Here is a 19,535-nt window from a genome sequence, read left to right on the forward strand (position 1 = left end):
TTTTGCCTTTTTCCATCAGGACATCAAAAAAAAAAAGATGATCTGTTACCAGATCCTCACACTTGGGCTGTTCAGATTCATTTGTCAGCTTAAGATACTGAGGGATGTCTGGTAATGGTGGTCGCTGCAAGGCTTTGCACCATCTTTTCCTTTGTTTCTGCTGAGACTGTAATCAAAAAGGGCTAAAACATAATCTCTTACTTACTAGTAGAATGTTCGGGGAACTCCACCTTAGTACTAGAATGTTCTCCGTTTCATTTTTTTGTTTACTAATCACTTTGCCAGTTAAGGACCCCACACAAGAGTATGTGTGTAGTAATAATACCAATAAAATGTGCAGAATGGGGCAATCTCTAAATGTTTCACAATCGGGCTGAAATTTCACAGGAAAAGAAACTCTCCCTAATGGACAAAAATAAGTCTTGTGAAAAAATCGCTGAGTTATCTTAACAGCATCATAGGCCCCCAGGCAAAGTAGTGTGCTGGAGCCCGATGGTCCCCAATGCTCCTGTGGGTACCATCTAGTGCCCATTGTGCCTATATATTAAGATGGCCCCCTGAGAAATGATTCTACAAACATCAACTCGTTTTTTCTCCCTTTGTGGATCTCCAACTGCAAATATATATATATATATATACACACACACACACACATACACACACAGTGGATATAAAAAGTTGACACACCCCTGCCAAAATTGTAGATTTTATGTAATAACAGAATGAAGATAAAGCCCGTCAGAACGTATTCCACCTTTATTGCAAAACTGCAAACTATACAAAGAAGGTGAAAACAAATCAGAAAGTGTTTAGTGAATAAAGGAAAAAAATCATACTAAATCCTGGTTGCATTAGTGTACACACCCCCTTCTTCTTCTTCTTTCAGCTGCTCCCGTTAGGGGTTGCCACAGCGAATCATCTTCTTCCATATCTTCCTGTCCTCTAAATTTTGCTCTGTTACCCCCATCACCTGCATGTCCTCTCTCACCACATCCATAAACATTCTCTTAGGCCTTCCTCTTTTCCTCTTCCCTGGCAGCTCTACCATTAACATCCTTTTCCCAATATACTCAGCATCTCTCCTCTCCACATGTCCAACCAACGCAATCTCACCTCTCTGACTTTGTCTCCCAACCGTCCAACTTGAGCTGACCCTCCAATGTCCTCATTTCTAATCCTAGCATTCAAATCAGCATCTTTAACTCTCCTACCTCCAGCTCAGTATCCAGCCCATATAACATAGATGGTCTCACTACCATCCTGTAGACCTTCCATTTCACTCTTGTTGATACCTGTCTGTCACAAATTATTCGACACTCTTCTCCACCCATTCCACCCTGCCTGCACTGACTTATTTCACCTCTCTTCCACAATCCCCATTACTCTGAAATGTTGATCCCAAGTATTTAAACTCAAGGCTAACATCTGAATCCTGATCATCATTAAACCTCATATACAGTATTCTGTCTTTTTCCTAGTTATCTTAAATCCACTGTCTTCTAAAGCTGTTCTCCATTCTTCCAACTTTATCTTCACTTCCTCCTTTCTGGTGCTACACAACACAATTTCATCCGCAAAAAGCAAGCACAAAGGATTATAACCTTTCATCTCATGACTCAACACATCCATAACTAGATCAAAGAGGTAAGGATACCTGGTGCAGACTTATTTTAACTCTTATATCTGTTACCCCAACACTGCTTTTAACCCGAGTCCTCACTCCCCCATACTGTACATATCCTGGACCATCCTCACATACATCTCTGGTCTTCCTTTCTATCTCATGCACTTCCAGACCTCTTGATGTGGCACTCTGTCACACGCCGTCCCCAAATCAATCAAAACAATATGTAAAACTTTCCATATGAGCCACTACAATGCAAGACTGCATCAGACATTTCTCTGCTTGACCTAAAAACAAGAACCTCGTACCCTATGGTGGTCTCTTCAGGAGGCCATTTCCCTATCACCCTTTTCCTCAGATTTTCATTGTGTGTGACATCAGCATTATCCCTCTATAGTTTCCTCAATCCTAAATATCTCCCTTTTATTTTTAATGGGTCCAACCATACTGTTCCTCCACTCATCTGATATTTTCTCCTGTTCTTACATCTTCTGCATTATATCCCACAACAAACACATCTACTGCCTATTCCCCTAAACTCAAGGTACTTCCACTGGTATTTCATCCAGTTTTATTGCTTTTCCATTCTTTACTCTTTTTAGTGCCTCCTTTACTTTCCTACTCCTTATTCTTGGTAGCAGCCATTCATTTGGGAGTCCATCCCCAAATACTACTCTTGGATTTTCTTTCTTCAACAACATTTCAAAGTACTGGTTCCATCTATTCTTGATCTTGTCATGCTCCCTCAGCACAACACCTTGCTCGTCTTTAATCTGCTTAGACATCACCTAACACCAGTAAAAGAAATACAATGAAGACTGACTCCACATCAAAGAGTCTTTAAGCTTGGTCACTAATCAATGAGTGGATGTGGAGATGGCGGAGGACCACATCAATGACAGGCTGGACTGATCTCATAACACACAGCAAACTACATAAGTAAGGTTAAAAGACTTCTTTTTTTCTTGGCAGACTGCGTTCCTTTAATGTGGGTAGTGACATCCTTTACATATTCTGTAACTCTGTTATGGCCAGTGTGATCTTCTATGCTATGGTGTGTTGAGCTAGTAACATCACTTCAAAAGAAGCCCACTCAATCAACACACAGACTAAAAGGCAGGCTCAGTTTTAAACCACGCCGTGAGCCAGTGCAGTTAATAGTGGAGGAGAGAATGAAGACAAAACTGATGGCCATTATGCTGCATATCCTCTCTGTGACACACTAACATTAAGTTCTTTTAGTCAACAAATTACTCAGTAGAAGTTTGTCAAGAAATGCTACTGAGGTTCCTTTATATCTATGACAATAAGCCTGCATAATGCCTCATTCTAATGGCCTAATTACCTTTATCCATGTCCAAAGGTTTTTCTTTTTAGTAGTTCATGTGTTCTGTAAAAAGCTAAATTTCCTCCTTGGGAAAATAAAGAACTATAGATCTAAAATACTGTATCTATCAAACAACTCACAATTATGTAGAGAGAGACCAAATATGTTAAACAAAGCAAAACGTTATATTTTTAAAATATCCACCCTTTGCCTTTTTGATATCCGTGCACATGCTTGGGATTATCTCCAACAACTTCACAGGGGGCCACCTAGGATACTCCTCCAATAGTTTTTTATGTGCTCCCCTCATATGCTGAATGCTTTTCCTTTATTCTTCAGTCCATCTTAATCCAAACCTTCTCTTTTGGTTTTAGGCTGGGTGACTTTGTAGACCAGGTCTGCTTCTGCAGGACTCCATCACTTTCTTCCTTTGTCACACACCTTTCATACATCTTGCACATGTGACTTAGGTCACTGTCCCATAGCCCAACCAAGCGCAAACATGATGGGATGGTGTGCCGCTTCAGAATACTATGAAGTTTATGTTAAGTGTGCCTTCAGTTCTAAATAATGCAAAGTGCCCCCATACCATCTCCACTGTGCTTCATGATGGGAGCCACACATGCAGACATCACTCATTCTCGTCTATACTTCTCACAAAGACACGATGGATAGAACGAAAAATCTCAGATTTGCACTCATCTGACTAAAAAGACAGATTCTCACGAGTCCAATGTCCAAAGCATTTATACCATGAAGACCCGCTTCACACAGCTGATGTTCAGATACGTCTGCTGCCTGACCTGTGTGAAGCATTCATCTGGGCTGTGAGATGAAGTGCAATTGAGGCTGGTGACTCTAATGAATGTATTCTCTGCAGCAGGGTTAACTCTTAGTTTGCCTTTCTGGTGGTCTTCCTCATAAGTATTCAAAGTTCCCTAAACTGTTGTGATTAACTGACCTTTATTTCATAAAGCAATGATGGATTTTTTTCCCTCTTTCCTCTGCAAATATTTCCATAATAAAACACCTAACTTCAAAGTTATCCTGCAAAGTTGTGTTCTATAAATTGCACTATATAAAATAAAAATTCAATCTTTATACAAAGGTGCTGAGAGAGCCCTGAAATACACTGAACAGTTTTGCTGATCACCTAAATATCATCTGTTATTTAAGAAATCCTGGGTGTGATGTTGGGACAAATAATAAAATGAAGAATTACATTACATTTAACTACTATATCACTTCCTACAGTTCCCTTCTGTCATACTTGCAGTGCTCATAAGAGACACCAATTTAGCTTACTTGGTACAAAAGGTATTTTTTTGCAGCCTGCTAAGAAGACATGATGGGAAACATTAGGAAGATTCTGCTCTATTCCTTGCCATTTCAGAGGTTATGTCCATTTTGAGTAATGTACCCCCCGAAAAAAGGAAGGAATGCAGTATAATGTTTTAAGAGATAAAATGTATTTAGCACCATAGTTATTGTTCAGCACAGCATACAAAAACTCATATAACGTGGTTAAGTGTTCAGTGTCGTTTCTGTAAAAAATTGTGTCAAAAAAGACTTAAGCACAAATAACCAATCTAATATTTATTATTGATAACAGAAAAGAAAGCATCACAAACGCTGGGATTACATGCATGCAGTCTCTAAAGAGCAATGTTCTCTGAATTAACCAAAAAAAAATATTCAGTCTTTAAAACTCAATGTTGTACGCTAATCACAACAAACATTTCCACTTTTTTTTTATTTTTTAAATAGACACAGTGTTTATTTTAAACTAAAGAATACAATAATCAATCCCATCTTTGATCCCTAAACAAATTAGCTAGGCTTTTAATATACATTAAAGTTACCCATCAGTTCTTACACAAACAAGTTGGAATGAGTTATATTTGTTTGCTCAAGAGTTTCTACACTAAAAAGTATAAAAAAAGAACAAAAAAAACACTACAAGAAAATGTGCTTATTTGTTTTTCTTTTTAAAGATCATTTCTTATGATCAGTTGCCTGATACAAGGAAGAATGCCAAATTAGTTACACTGCTCTGATGAAACAGCTCATAGAAAGCAGAATTTGCACACACTGAAGTGTTATAATAGGCCTTCTTAGAGAAGAAGAAAAAAAAAAACATTTTACATAACAAGAGTGATTTTTTCAAAATCCTTGAAGGAAGAGCAAACATTTTACGTAACAAAATCATGGAAGGGGAGTATATCAACAACAATCCAAATAATGTATAAAGGTTAGTTTACAAGGTAAAGGGTAGCCATTTGGCTTCATCCATTATCACATTATTGGCCCTTCAAAATAAATATGGGTGAACGCTAAATGACAACTCTACAAAGTTGACAGCTAGATTAAAATAAATTCACTAACAGACTACCAAACCGGGAAAGAGTCCAGAAGAAGAAGAAGAAAGAAGAAGAAAAAAGACATAATAAACTAGTGCTAGGGAAAGATAATGATTTAGTTAAAAATGAGTAAATATGCACATCATAAATGATTATTGCCCTGTACAACAACTCATTTTATTTGTCTTTGACAATCAGGTAGAAATAATTGAAATGAAGGATTTCAGACTGGTTTCTCATAATGGTACATCAGTGCTGAATATATATATATATATATTTATATATATAAAAAAAGACAACCACCCTCTCTAAATCAATTGAACAAACCCATTTTAAATCAAGTGATTCAAGCCCCTAGTAGTAAATCCTTATATTTACACAAAAAGAGTAAAAGCAAAATAAAATAAGAGTTAAAAAGTGACAACATATTTGCTATCTTTCTAAAATTAATACATGTGTGAATAAAAGCAAATCAGCATAAACTTATGGGGGCAGTAGCATTTTAGAAAAGCCATTTGTTTTCTTTCTTTCTTTCTTTTTTTTTTTTTTTTAAGTGTGGAGTACTAGCATAACTTTGAACCTCAATGATGAAAGAGAAAATGAATGAAAAGAAAAACCTATTTCTTTTGTCTTCATGAGAAAAAATTGAAAAACTTACACAAAAGGGGCCAGAATGCAGAGAGAAAACAAGAAAATAAAAGCACTTGGGCACTCTACTACTACCTAACCTTTTATATGTGGTTGCTGCCTTTACTGTATTTTGGCTACTTTTTCATCCTCAATGATTTACGTCCCACTGACTTCTCCTTAACTGGGGACTTGGCAGATGACTTTACTGGAGTCTTCTGTGAGGGTTTCTTGGGCAACCTGCTTGTCATCTTTTTTGTAGAGGGTGTACTGGCTTTTTTGGCGGTTTCAACTTGCTTGTTAGAGGCTACTTTTCCTGGCGTGACTGCCTTTTTACGAGATGCGGCCGGTTTTTTAACAGAAGTTGCTCTTTTACTCTTCGAAGAAAACGCTGGAGTGCTGACTTTCTGAGCGCTACTGGTTCTTTTCTTACCAGCTGGCGTCCGTCGCTTTGGAGGTAGAGGAGCACGAACTTTAGGGGGAGGTCTTTTTTTCTGCCTGTGAAATGTATTTAGTTAAGCAAAAAGAAACAAAATCATTCAGTTTTTTTGATGTCTGAAAGTGTATCCTGAATTTTAAAGCTAAACCTACACCTAAAAACATTTCTAAGCTTCCTAGTTTAATATATTGTAAAATATAATGTATAGCCTGTATAATGTGTAACGGATAGACAGGGAGCAAGTTTTTATACTTTTAGTCAAACTAAATATTATCTTGATCTTGCTTCCTATCAAAATGTAAGTCTGTAATTTGTAGGATCAATGGTTGTATCAGATCCCGAAGAACACAACAATTATCAACCAAAAATAAAATTACATCACAAGCTGCATTGCACAATACTGTACACAAAATCAAAAGAAATACTAACATCAAGCACTGCATAGTATCTGTCATGGGAATGACTACAGGATTAAAGAGCAAGGCTATGGTCAAATTATAATTTTGTGATGGACTTTCCAGTGTGTCTATTAGTGAGGCCTGAACAGAATTATGTTTAATACAGAAAAACAAAGAAGCACTGTTTCTGAGCTTAGAAAATTTGATACACACATTTCAAGAATTTATTTCATGCCTTAAATAGTGTCAATCTGAGCATTTATTTGTACCTTTCAAAATGCAGTCAACAGTAAACCTCTCTTCTGTTGTGAAGGGTGGCCAAGCTCTACATAATAAAATTCTTGTGCAAGACAAAAATTGCGGCCAATGGATATTAACCTTTGTAATTATGCTAAGTATCTAGAAAAGAACTTATCTGGTGGAAAATGGTATATTAAGGGAGAAAATCAGGTTTGTATAGGTAGGCATACCCATAGATGGGAAGCACTGAGAGCTGGCAAGAGGCTAGAACAACTGATCAAAAGGGGGTGGCACATGGTCCTAAGTGAGAAGATGTGGGAGCACATTACCCTTTAAAGAAGGCAGCCAAGGGCTCAGGGGTTCTGGGATATGAGGGTCAATTTGGGGCACTTCTAACCTGTATGTACGCAAAAGAAATCTGCTCCACTCATGGAAATGATTCTGGTTGTGTATATAAAAATACTGAATATGCATGTCTGTGTGTGTGTGTACTTTTATTTTATTTAACATATTTTTTGCTTGATACTGAAATGTGTACTAGCCCTTTTAGTTTGTAAATATGAGGTGTCACAAAGTAATTTTCAAACCACTTAATCCGATTCAAGGTTGAAGTGGACTTAAACCTATTCAGGAAGCAGTTGCCACATGGCATGAAAAAGTCCTTTGGACATTGCAGGGTTCATTCACAAACACACACATATATTTGAACCTAAAGAGTGTTTACAGTTAGTCTAATCTGCATGTCTTTGGTGTTATAGGAATAAAATTAAAATACCCAGGGGGAAAAGCTACACAGGTACGGTGTAAACTCGACATGGATAATGATCAGACTTCAATACAAACTAAGAGACACTGCATCTATGTAACGGCAGTGTTAACCACTTCCTTGCCACACTGCTCCCAAACACTTCCATATATTTACCATTTATTTTAGAAATTTTAAATTATTTAATTAAATTAAATGTTCACTTTGTTTTTGATGTGTGTGTATATATAACATAATATATATAGTTACATAAAAAAGTTATATACCGTATATACTCACGAATAAGTTGGTTCTTGAAACCCAAAAAATCGATCATAAAATCAGACCCCGACTTATACGACCATTCAAAAATGTGACTTAAATTTTTTTTTTTTCATCTTCTTACTTCCTCCAATCTCACATCAGTTTCTCAGACACATCGGATTTTGTTGCAGCAACGCAGTTACCAATTTCTTTCACCACTTCAACGACTTTTAATTTAAAGCCAGCTTCATATTGTCTTCTGATGGAATGCTCCATCATAGATAAGGGATGCTCTTACGATAAATGTGTATGAGGGTGTGACATACAAAAAACACAAAACAGTGCAAACGTCGCTTCGGAATAGTTTGGGTATTACCGTGTGGTCATGCAGGCACAATACATACATACAAAAAAAAAAAAAAGGCAGTGTGTTCCGTGGTTACTCTCTCAGGTGGGCGTTTGCATATCATTATCTCTTGGACTAATACCGTGAGTTTTCCTCATTCGACTTATACGACCAACATTATAAAATACCGGAAATTATACGGTAAAAATCAAGGCCTGACTTAACCGCGGGAGAGCTTAAATGTGAGTATATAAGGTAAGTTTAGCTATATATAGTTTTTTTTTGGTCTTTATTAAGGTATAAAAATAGCAAAAACTATTCCAGTTATCTGATGCATCACTAATGATAGCTTTCTTTTTTTACAACCTTTTTGTAAATATACATCCCAATAAATGATATAAAGTGACAAGGCTCAGAGATATGGGACCCTCTATAGCCACAACACAGCTGTGTTGTCTGAAGCAGCTAAGAACTGACCCTCTCTAGGGAACACTCTGGTATGCTGATCAATAGATGTAAGATAAATGATATGCATCTGCCACATGAAATTGCATCCAAAGTCCAGCATTTTCTATATTATATATATTTATATATATATATATATATATATATATATATATATATATATATATTTAATATCTTTCCTGCATTGGCATTTCACATTGACTTTTGGAACACAATTTCATGTTGGCAATACATCTATACCACGCTTATGGAGAATTAACTTTGACTTGAAAAATACCAAATTTATCCTTTAAAACATTAAAAGAACCAGAATCATAAAAAAATGAAACTGGGGGATATGCTTGTGTGCTCTACATCTCTGACTAGCTGCCTTTGAACCAGAGAATGCAAGTAATGTGAATTTTAGCTTATATGTGTAAGAATATTACCTTTTCGATGGTGGTGACTCCTCTTCAGATTCTTCCTCAGACTCATCTTCAGAGTCCTCTTCCTCAGATGATGCTTCATCTTCAGAGTCTTGGTCTTTGTGCTTGTCAGGGAAGAGAGTAGCAGGGCTATAAAGAAAGAAAATGAAATTACCATTTGAAAATAACCAGCTTAAAAGTACGTAAATAAAATAAATTGCACACATCATACACATTGACAGCTGAAAGAAAAACTCAAAAAAAAGCAAGACTTCCAAGTATGTAATCATTAAGTACCTGCTACATGCACATAAACTGGTGTCCTCGGTTTACAGTATGGGAAAACTAACCCAACAAAACACACATTATTCCTGTTGTGATAAATGGCTCTGAAATAATTCATCAAAGCACCTTTAACAATATTTAATTTTCACTTTTTAAGATAGCTTAATATTGTTACTCCCAAGAAAATTGAGAGAGGTACAGAAAAAGTCTATCACCCTACAAAAACAGGCATTTTCATTCAATTATAAGAGGCAACATGCAATCTTGTAATAATTTAAGTTCAAAGTACTGTAAAGTAAAATTTATGTAAATTTATATTTATTTAATTTAAATAAATGCCATTGTTAAATAAATAGAATGGCTGAATCAGCAGAGCAAAGCATACTAGAGTTGTAAGCGTGGAGTTACCAATGCACTAAAGATGGGGCCATGTGTGTCAGACACAATATACTGTATTATACTGTATATTATGTTGCATAATTCAAAAGTATTTTTTTTTTCTTTTTTTTAAACAAGATGTAGCCATGCCAGTGTGATTCTGATGAAACTCCACAATTTCATTTTTATACCTTCAAGTGGCAACAGTTTGCATATTTATAATTCTTTCGAAATGATTTACCTTGGGTAATATGGGAAACAGAGCTGATAAGTTCCACTAAATCCTTTTCCAGTTATCTTCTCCATCCAGCCAAACATTTCACAGCGTCTCAGAGTCCTCTTCAAATTGTTCACTATCAACATAAATTGGAAATGTACAAAAAAGGCAGTAAGTTTGAATGAGTTCACAATATTTATATTTTATTTTACAAACTTGCTCCTCAATACTGCATAAAAAGTGAAGTAAAACTTTGTCATCTGTATTAAAAAAAACATGTAATTGTAAAAAGTACAGTTGGGGGTAAGCATCCTGAGGTAACAAGAGAAACGCAGTACATAAACTTAATAAAATATGTGTATACAAAAATCACAGTTAACAACAATTGCATCTAGTTTAATCTATATCTAGGCATTATATATTATGCTTAGTTTGTGTAAAAAAACAGTGAATTTAAAAGACAAATGATCTTATAGGAAAAATAATGTGATCACAGTCTCAAGTACAGCTTTATTTCCTCATGCGTAAGTCTGAAGATACTTGTTAAATTTGTGAGAAATTCTACAAACTCAATCAAGTCTCTCAATTAATTACTTATGGCAATACAATAACATCTATTACTACTGCTGGATGCCTTTGTTGCCAAGGGTTTGTGAGTGACTGGGTGATGACTTTTTCGACACCTGGAGGAATGATCTGGGGATACTGAAAGATTCCTCTTTCCCAACTCAGGAAAGGAGAAAAAGAAAGGGGAGATTAAAAAAAAAAAGTTGCTTATGCCAGTTTATTTAGCCTGTTACTATCATATGTTGTTCTTAACTGTGTCCTACCTTTTGTTCTGTTGACAGAAAAACATGACAGCACTAATGATGCAGTTGTTGGAGGTGCTCAGAACCAAAATGTTGCTATGGAAATACTGATAAACTGACTGGAACCTGAAAGGTTTGTTATTCAAGTAGCATTAAATACAGTACTTGGCTCTCGGCAGTAGAATCCAATTCCACAGTGAAAGGAGCTTCTTGAAACATCAGCTAAATCAGTTTACTATTGTTTACAAAAAATATATCCCATCATGATAACAGAGTTGCTCTTCCTCAAATGCTCACTCTCATGGCAAGGTCCACTATACTCAGTAATGTCGAGTGAGGGGAAAGTTAGAGGTTGGTCTGACAAGTCAATCCCTTTCACGGGTGTAACTACATATAAAGAAACACAGGATGGCATAGGGTTTCATAGTAAAACTTTGTGTATCCATTTTTCTGCCAGAGAACGCAAAGTACTTCTACTCAAACATGCCAGATGTCTAAAATCAGTAACAGCCTGCCCACAGCATTCTATTCCCTTTTGTCTTGAGGTGCCCTGTTGCTTCCTGTAAGGTGCGAACCATTTGAAATAAGAACTGGGTTTTTTTTATCATTATTTTCTTCTATGTTTACAGAAAGACAGGCACTGATACTTACAGTTTTGTCATTAAAGTAAAAAGCCACAAGATTTAAATAAAATGGCTCCCACGATGTAATGGTTGACAATGATGTCTGTGGAAAACCATTACATTGTCTGGGGCACATCTGATGGCATCAATACATGATGCCACAAACAAGAAAAAACAGCAAAAAATGGCACAACACATAGTCAACCCCCTCCATACCAAAACGTACTCACACTCCTATTCAGCCTGATAGAAAGGAATTTAAATCTAAACACAAAATTATGAACATATTAAGACACTAAGGAATAATTGAAGGTTTTCCCTCTTCAAATGCTGCTCTCTTACCTTGCCATGGGTTTTATCAATTTACAGATCATGATGCAGTCAGTAGAATAGAGAGAGCTGTGCTCCAAAAGGTAGTAAAGTGATTTGCTTCAAATTCGTAAGAGTCATGCACGAGGTTCTAGTACTCATTACATCAGCCTTCACACAGGGACTTCTGAACAAATACTTTTGTTCATTGTTGTGTGTCATTTTTGTATAACAGGCTGTAATGGACATTGCAACATTGCAATTACTGTATTTTGTGCTGTACCTTTGCAATTGCAGTGTATAGAGAATGAGTAATTAATTGGAAGAACTTATTAAATATGGTAAATAGAGGTACTAAACTTACCCTGAAGATAAACCCTTCCTCCCTGGTTGTTCCCTAAGATAAACCTTTTTAGTGCTTTGGTGGAGCAGGTTTTAGGCTCATTCATTGCTGTGATAGCTGACACAATTGCATCTTCAAATGGGCCACCACTCAAAAGGGGCTTGTCTCCCACTTTCTTCAGCTGTAAAATAAGCACACAATGGCTACAGTAAGACACCAAGAAATCAAAGAACGTGTGAAAAAATATGAAAATTACTGTTCAATGAAAAAACTGCTTACTTACCTGGAAAGTCCCAGAAGCTCCTTTCCCTGTTATTTGTTCCAGCTGTTTCTTCTCAACTGCTCTTTGCAATGCATTTTTTAGCATGTGGGGTCTTTGAAGGGAAGGAAACAAAAGCCTTTAACATACTATCTACTATAGAGATGCCCCCATAAATACAATTATCATAGCTTCAGATACTATTTTTCTCTACTTTGATGTGAAAGTGGAAAATTATAATAAAACTCCATGTTAACTACAATGGGTAAAATTACCCACATTACTTTATAATTCAATGTTTTGACATTTTCTACATAGTAATTTTCTTTAGTTTAATAAACTGTCTTCTAAAGTTATTTAGTATAATTCTTTATTCAAATTTAACAGAACTAGAATGTAGAGGTCAACACCATGCAATTATTCAACCATAGCTTAAGTAGTTTCTTATCAATTAGTTAAAAAGCAACCACATTAGCAAGATGCAAGGAATACCTGCCTTCACTTATAAATGTAACCTTTTCTTGATGCCTAACTTATCATCAGTTAAAGTTCCTTAGCTATAATGTAAATAGATTTATAGAAAGACTGTAAGGGAGTTGTGTCGGGCCGAGACATAGAAGTGGAGTGGCCAAGGCCTCCTTGCTTTAAACAACTATTGAGAAGAATACTGATACCCAATCAGGACAGGGAATATTGGTCAAGTTCAGTTGGACTGTTGCATCTTTCAAACACACTGAAACTTTAGGCACTTCAGTACTTCTAAATGTTTGCAGAGGTGTGTATTTTGCAACATCAGTTTTGTCTGGCTGTATACCAATCCATTTGCAGATGATTAGGCAGATGAGGAATTACTTTAAAATGTTGACAAAATGCTAGTTAGCCAAGTTGCCTTCACTAAAACTAAAATTATATTACTTGTGCAATCCCACGTTTTAAGAAAAACATGACACAAATGCAGAGGAAACATTGAACACTTGCAGCACTTCTGTAGTGTAGTGGAATGGCTGAAATTTTTCAAACCATGTATAATTTATTAACTAACTAGTCATTAAGCCCGTTACAATAACGGGCGCTAGAACAGTAGTGCATAAATAAACATTAGTAGGAACAGTCTATATTAAATGGCAAGGGACCTTGACCTCATTCTTTTTGTTGGTCGTATTTTTCTTTGTCTTTCAGCCTTTCTTTTGTTGATGTTTACTTGCTAAGCTGACCGTTCTTCGTGGGCTGCCGCCGTGTATTGTGTGTCTTTAATTTTCTGTGACAGTAATACTGTCTTGTAAGTCCGTAATATACCTTTAATTTTCTTAGGCGGTAATACAGGTGTGCGCGTCGGTAATATGCCTTTAGTTTTCTCTGACAGTAATACTGGCTTGTATGTGGCTGTAATATGCATCACTGTATTGTGTACCTTTAATTTCCTCTCGCAGTAATACTGGTTTGTATTTCCGTAAAACGCCTATAACTTTCTCTAACAGTAATATCGCGCATCGCACCATGCTCCACGCATTCGTACTTCACCAGAAGACACACATGCACGGACACCTGGACGCACACAGGGATTTTATTAAAGAGGATAATACCAAACAGTCTGATCTGGCTTTATTGTGTTATTTTTTTGTATTTTCTGCCTCATCCATTTAATGTATTTCTATCAAGTTAGTTCCATTTTTATAACAGTTCCTCAACTGCCCAATGTCAAGTCCAAGAATATTTATTAAAACAGTTTAAAGTGTTTCATAAAATAATTTGTAAACTAAAACTTTTTGGAATGAAATTATGAATTCATTAATGTTTGTCTTCAGTAGTGTCACCTGACAATGTCATGTACAAATCAGAACTCATGAAGCAACCAGAGCTAGGAGGCATTTAGTTTCAAATAGGATACATGTTAAAATATTAACTTCTGGATATTAGAATTTAATAAGGCTACCTGCTGTTCACCTTGAGCTTTGGAAAATACTGCTCTACATATCTCTTAATGAGACGATAGGATGCTTCTTTTGGCTCACAGAGTCGGGTGAAAACAAGGGGTAAGGTGTCTTCTAGCTTCTCAGAATGCTCCAGAGGTAAAGGAGCCTTGTTGGAACCAGAGTTGCTTTTCTATAAGGGAGAAGGAAAAAGCCTGAAACAACATAACTATATTCATACATGACCTAATATATTCACACTGTACACAGGGTTCAGTCTTTGGTACTGTGATTAGTGACTACAACTACCTTATGTAAAAACATTGTCCATTACCTGAAAAATCTGAGAAAATACCTTATAGAGTCAGTAGCTTTCTATCAAGAAGACAGTGTTTTAAATGGATACAGTCAAGGAAATTACTAGAAGAAGAAAGTTTGACTGGATTTTTTAAAATCTCTAAAATCTTTAAATCTTCTTTTATTGTGAACAATACAACTTTTACTAATAATACACTGAATTCCTTTCTATTGCTGATAGCTCTGGAAGAGAATTTTTTACATGCCACCAGTAAAGTTCCTTTTACATTTTGCTGTTCCCTTTGATTGACATATAAAATAATTTTGGTATTCAGGCCTATCCCTTCAAGGTGTAGTCTGCATCAAAGCTTATGAATGGTTTTTAGACACAAAATATGAAACATGGTTACTGTATTTGAAATACAAGTTTTAATATTCCTAAATGCAAATTGTCCCCGTATATCAAAGACAAAGTTAATAATATTATTTGTTAGTGTGACAATATAGCGATTTCTAATGTTTTGTGATATATTAAGTATTTCTATTTAACATAGTTATTAAGTATTTAAAAAAAAAAAAACGCACACCAGTTGGTTCATTTATTAAAAAAAAATATAAGATACACAAATTTTAACATGCATTTACAAGGACGGATTGATCCTGTATTTGCCTGTAACTACAGTATTTTGTAATTTTAATTTATATTGTAACTTATGTGCAAAACTAAATAAAACATGTTAGTAAGTCTAATAACCATGCCAGATTTATCAGTTTTAGACATATGTCTCTATAACATATTTCAGTGGTCAACTTACACCTCCTTATGATACAAATAAATAAATTGAAATTTTATGGTATAAAGTACTTTGGCACAAAAGGAAAAAAACAGAAGAAAAAAACAGGCAACAGGAGACAGCACTGATCTGTTCAAAGGATTATGCTCATATTACAGTATATTTTTAACTATCTAGACGGTTGTTGTAGCTTTAAACAAATGAAACAGTGACAATAATAAAATTTGCTGAATTGCTACAATTTTTCTGCTGCAAGTTGTGAGAAAGATGTCCAGAAGTTACCCCTACTACCAAATTCAATGGTACCTTACACATCCAACAGATGAACAGCCTAAAACCTCACATACTTACTTACACCTCAATGATAATCAATGTCTAAAATAAATCTTTTATGGTATTCTTTCAAGATATGTAAAAAGAATGCTTAAAAAATATTGTTCTGTGACACTGTGGTTAAATGTTGCAGGGTAGCAGTCTGCAACGTCTAAAATTCATGCAGCTTTTAACTACAGCTGATCTGATTTTGTCTTTAACTTTATTGCATTTTCTTTGACTTCAGATAATTTCTGCTTGAATCTTAGTAGTTTTCTTATATTCTTGGTGCTTTTAATTCTAAAAGTCTTACAACTCACTATGTTAGTATGGTCATCCATTTAACATCTATTAATGCAACTTCTAATTCTGCTTTATAAATCACAGGCTTGTGGAATTATAGTGCTTATTACGGCACCACTGGTTGTAGGGCAAATACCAGGTTTGAATGGACAAACTCAACAGTCCTCACTCATGACTAGGATAATTGATCAACTTCACTTCATATATTCTGACTGGGAACAAAGACTGGTACCTGCACACGGAACCCACCTTATTTCTTTTATTGATTTATTTGGTAAGAAATTCCTAATTAATTTAAAGTACACTACCACAATGAATGTCTGTGATTGAAACTGCTGTCTAACAGGCAATCACTCTTTAATCAATGCAGTACCATTTAATGGCTCAAACTATTAAAAGGAATAAAACTGGGAAAAAAAAACATTACAAATGCAGTGTTTTGGGAAATTGACACCTGCAAAAATTCCAGAAAAAATGTTGATAAAGCAGCAATTTTTTTGAGGTAGTTAAAGCAAAAAATGTTTCAAAAATAAGCTTTTTAGCAAACAAGGGAGGATGTTTATAAATTTTTTTATGAAATTAAAACAAACAAAGCGGTTGTAAAACATACTTATTTGATAATTTTTTACTCCTTTTATGGAAACTTAATTCTAATGGTTTCTGGGATCCTGACATTAGTTTTTTGTTATGTCTTCATTTTCATAAAGTTGGTTATTTTTTTTTGTCTTCTCCTGATGCCATTTTTTTTTATTTTGATCAACACCATTGTTGTCTTGATGTTGCTGTGGAAAACCTGGAAGTGTGCACACATGTTATCACTAGGGTAATTCTATAAAGTTTGCACTGATCATTTCACCATTAGCTGAGCTTGATGGATTGGCCCTGTAAAAATTTGCATTTGCTTTAGTCATTGCTTTCTTGCTATTAGAAGTATATTTTCTACTTTTCTTTGATGCATGACCCCACCTCCATCTGGTTTTGGTAGCCCTGACCTTTCCTGGAAAGCAGCTATTAATCTGGCCACTGCCACTTGAGGACCAGCCATTAAGAAGATGGAACCCCAGACTGTTTCAAGAGACCATTAATTTTGAGATGGGAATTGCTATACTTTGTTTTGTAACCTTACTTTATTTTTTGAGTTCAAAATAGAAAGGGTACACCAAGGGAGTGGTGCAACCCTTGAACATATTTCTGCATTTTCTTTTCACTATATAATTAAGTCATCCTAATATTAAGACATTAAAAGTAAACTTTTTTTAGTTTTCAATTGCATCATGTTATATTTTTAACATATGGTATTTAATATGGTAGCCATTTCATCAAACTAAGACAGAATACAATAATGATCAATAATTACAACAGTAACAAAATATGATTAGTCATCTTTTCCCCAAACATTTATCATCTTTGGATGACCTTGAAGTCTGGTTTGCAGTTATAAAAAGTTTAATTTCTTATTTAATTTATTTATTTTGAATTTCATTTCTCATGTTATCAAAAACTAATGGACATTTCTGTCGGTACATACTGTATAGGAGTTGTCTGCCTAAATTCAATTTGTACAAGTCTCTTTCTGTCAGTATGAAAATATAACAGTTCACAGTGTAAGCAGAATCAATCACTTAATATTCATGTAATACCTTTTTAATTTGTCTCTTTACTCACTTCAATTAAGTAGTATTTAAATACATAAAAATTTTAATATTATGTGGAAAACAGAAAAAGAAAATAATGTGCTGACATTAAAATGTAAACCATTGAGAAAAATATCACCAACTAACAATGTTTAGGATAAATATAATTTAATGATATATTTCACTGACCTTTTTAGACTTTTTTGATGGTGCCACAATGAAACTTCCTGAAAATCCTTTGCCTTTTACCTGGAAGACAAAAATTTGTAATCTCCAATTGGAAAATTAAAAAATTACCATTAAAGTCTATTAAGTAAACCTAGATTCCAAATTACTGGAGGTATTTTTAATATTAAAGCACATCAGCCTCAACTGTCTGCAAAATGTTAAAAAAAAAAAAAATCACATTCAAATGTAAATTCCGATCTTGATATAAACATATGCTTACAAAGATGAAGCTTATAACAATGCCTGAAATAACAGTATTACTGACTAATTTTCCTCTAAAAATGTTAAAATGAGCGCTCGTATCAAGATTGGTGATTTTGAGAGACAATGTAAGATTTTACAGTGATGTGGACTTGTAAGAACTTCCATCCATCCATTATCCAACCCGCTATATCCTAACTACAAGGTCATGGGGGTCTGCTGGAGCCAATCCAAACAAACCCCAGGCAGGGCGCCAGCCCACCGCAGGATGCGCACACGCACACACCAAGCACATACTAGGGACAATTTAGAATCACCAATGCACCTAACCTGCATGTCTTTGGACTGTGGGAGGAAACCAGAGCACACAGAGGAAACCCATGCAGACACAGGGAGAACATGCAAACTCCACGCAGGGAGGACACGGGAAGCGAACGAACCCAGGTCTCCTAAATGCGAGGCAGCAGCACTACCAACTGCGCCACCATGTCGCCTGAGAACTTAAAATCTGCATTATCTTCTTGCATTCACTATGATGTTTCACCATCTGACTTCATTGTATTCATGTGGATTTCCTGTTGGGTTATCATAAACAATGCAAGATTTTTGTTGATTTGCTACTTTATCTGCAGAAAAAGGAATGCAGCTGTGTCTTTTCGAGGTTCCCAAAGTCGAGCAGCTACAGAGTTGGTAAAGTAGGATCCAGAATGAGTCAAACTTGTAACAAAAGAAATTTTGCATTCCTAAAGTTTGTTTCAAAAAGGTTTTAGTGAAAATTTTAAAAAGGAACAAATCAACAAAAATTCAGAAAACATTTATTATACATGCAGAATAAAAGGCAAAAAGGGAAAATATGTTTATTCGCTGTTTCATTACAGTCTACCAGCTTTATTAATGTTCACTCTCAAAGGCCTTCTCGCTTTGTCTATGGAAACTCTGAAAACGTTATCTACCGCTTAAATGCATTTTATACATATTAACATGTTGCATCTTATAAATAATAAAAATAGCAAAAGAAGAACATTATACCGTAGATACTCGCATATAAGTCGAAAAATTTATGCCTTAAAATTCATTCAAAAAAACAGAATTGACTTATCCGCGGGGCAACACAATTGTCCATAGAATTTGGGTAATGGCATTGTACACTCAACGCTTCACGGTGTTAAGTCACCGGTCATCTGCCGTTTCCCATGGTCTTTGAAATAATTATAAGCCAGCAATACTATTGCTAATTAGCTAGTTTTTTTCTAATTTCATTAAATAATTCTTTAAACTGTGAAATACTTGAATTTGAGCATTTGCTTTTGCAGGTTTTGGATAACAAACATACCATTAGCTGCCACGTGCAACCAGATTTGGAATCAAAAGAACCAAGGCAACACTCGCTATCA

The 19,535-nt window shown here is 35.3% G+C and overlaps 1 protein-coding gene across 1 annotated transcript in view; it reads right to left on the bottom strand.

Moving 5' to 3' along the window:
* Nucleotides 1–4,532: 4,532 nt before the first annotated feature.
* Nucleotides 4,533–19,535, bottom strand: part of hp1bp3 (heterochromatin protein 1, binding protein 3) — a 41,309-nt gene continuing 26,306 nt past the window's right edge. The window contains exons 6-12 of the mRNA XM_028807753.2: nt 17,902–17,961; nt 14,396–14,565; nt 12,487–12,577; nt 12,225–12,384; nt 10,144–10,255; nt 9,264–9,389; nt 4,533–6,436 (exon numbers count right to left, since the gene is read on the bottom strand). Of these exons, the coding sequence (XP_028663586.1) occupies nt 6,076–6,436; nt 9,264–9,389; nt 10,144–10,255; nt 12,225–12,384; nt 12,487–12,577; nt 14,396–14,565; nt 17,902–17,961 (1,080 nt within the window). The 3' untranslated portion in view covers nt 4,533–6,075. The remainder of the gene's footprint in view (nt 6,437–9,263; nt 9,390–10,143; nt 10,256–12,224; nt 12,385–12,486; nt 12,578–14,395; nt 14,566–17,901; nt 17,962–19,535) is intronic.

Source organism: Erpetoichthys calabaricus, chromosome 8 (assembly GCF_900747795.2).
Source record: "Erpetoichthys calabaricus chromosome 8, fErpCal1.3, whole genome shotgun sequence".
Classification (NCBI taxonomy): Eukaryota; Metazoa; Chordata; class Cladistia; order Polypteriformes; family Polypteridae; genus Erpetoichthys; species Erpetoichthys calabaricus.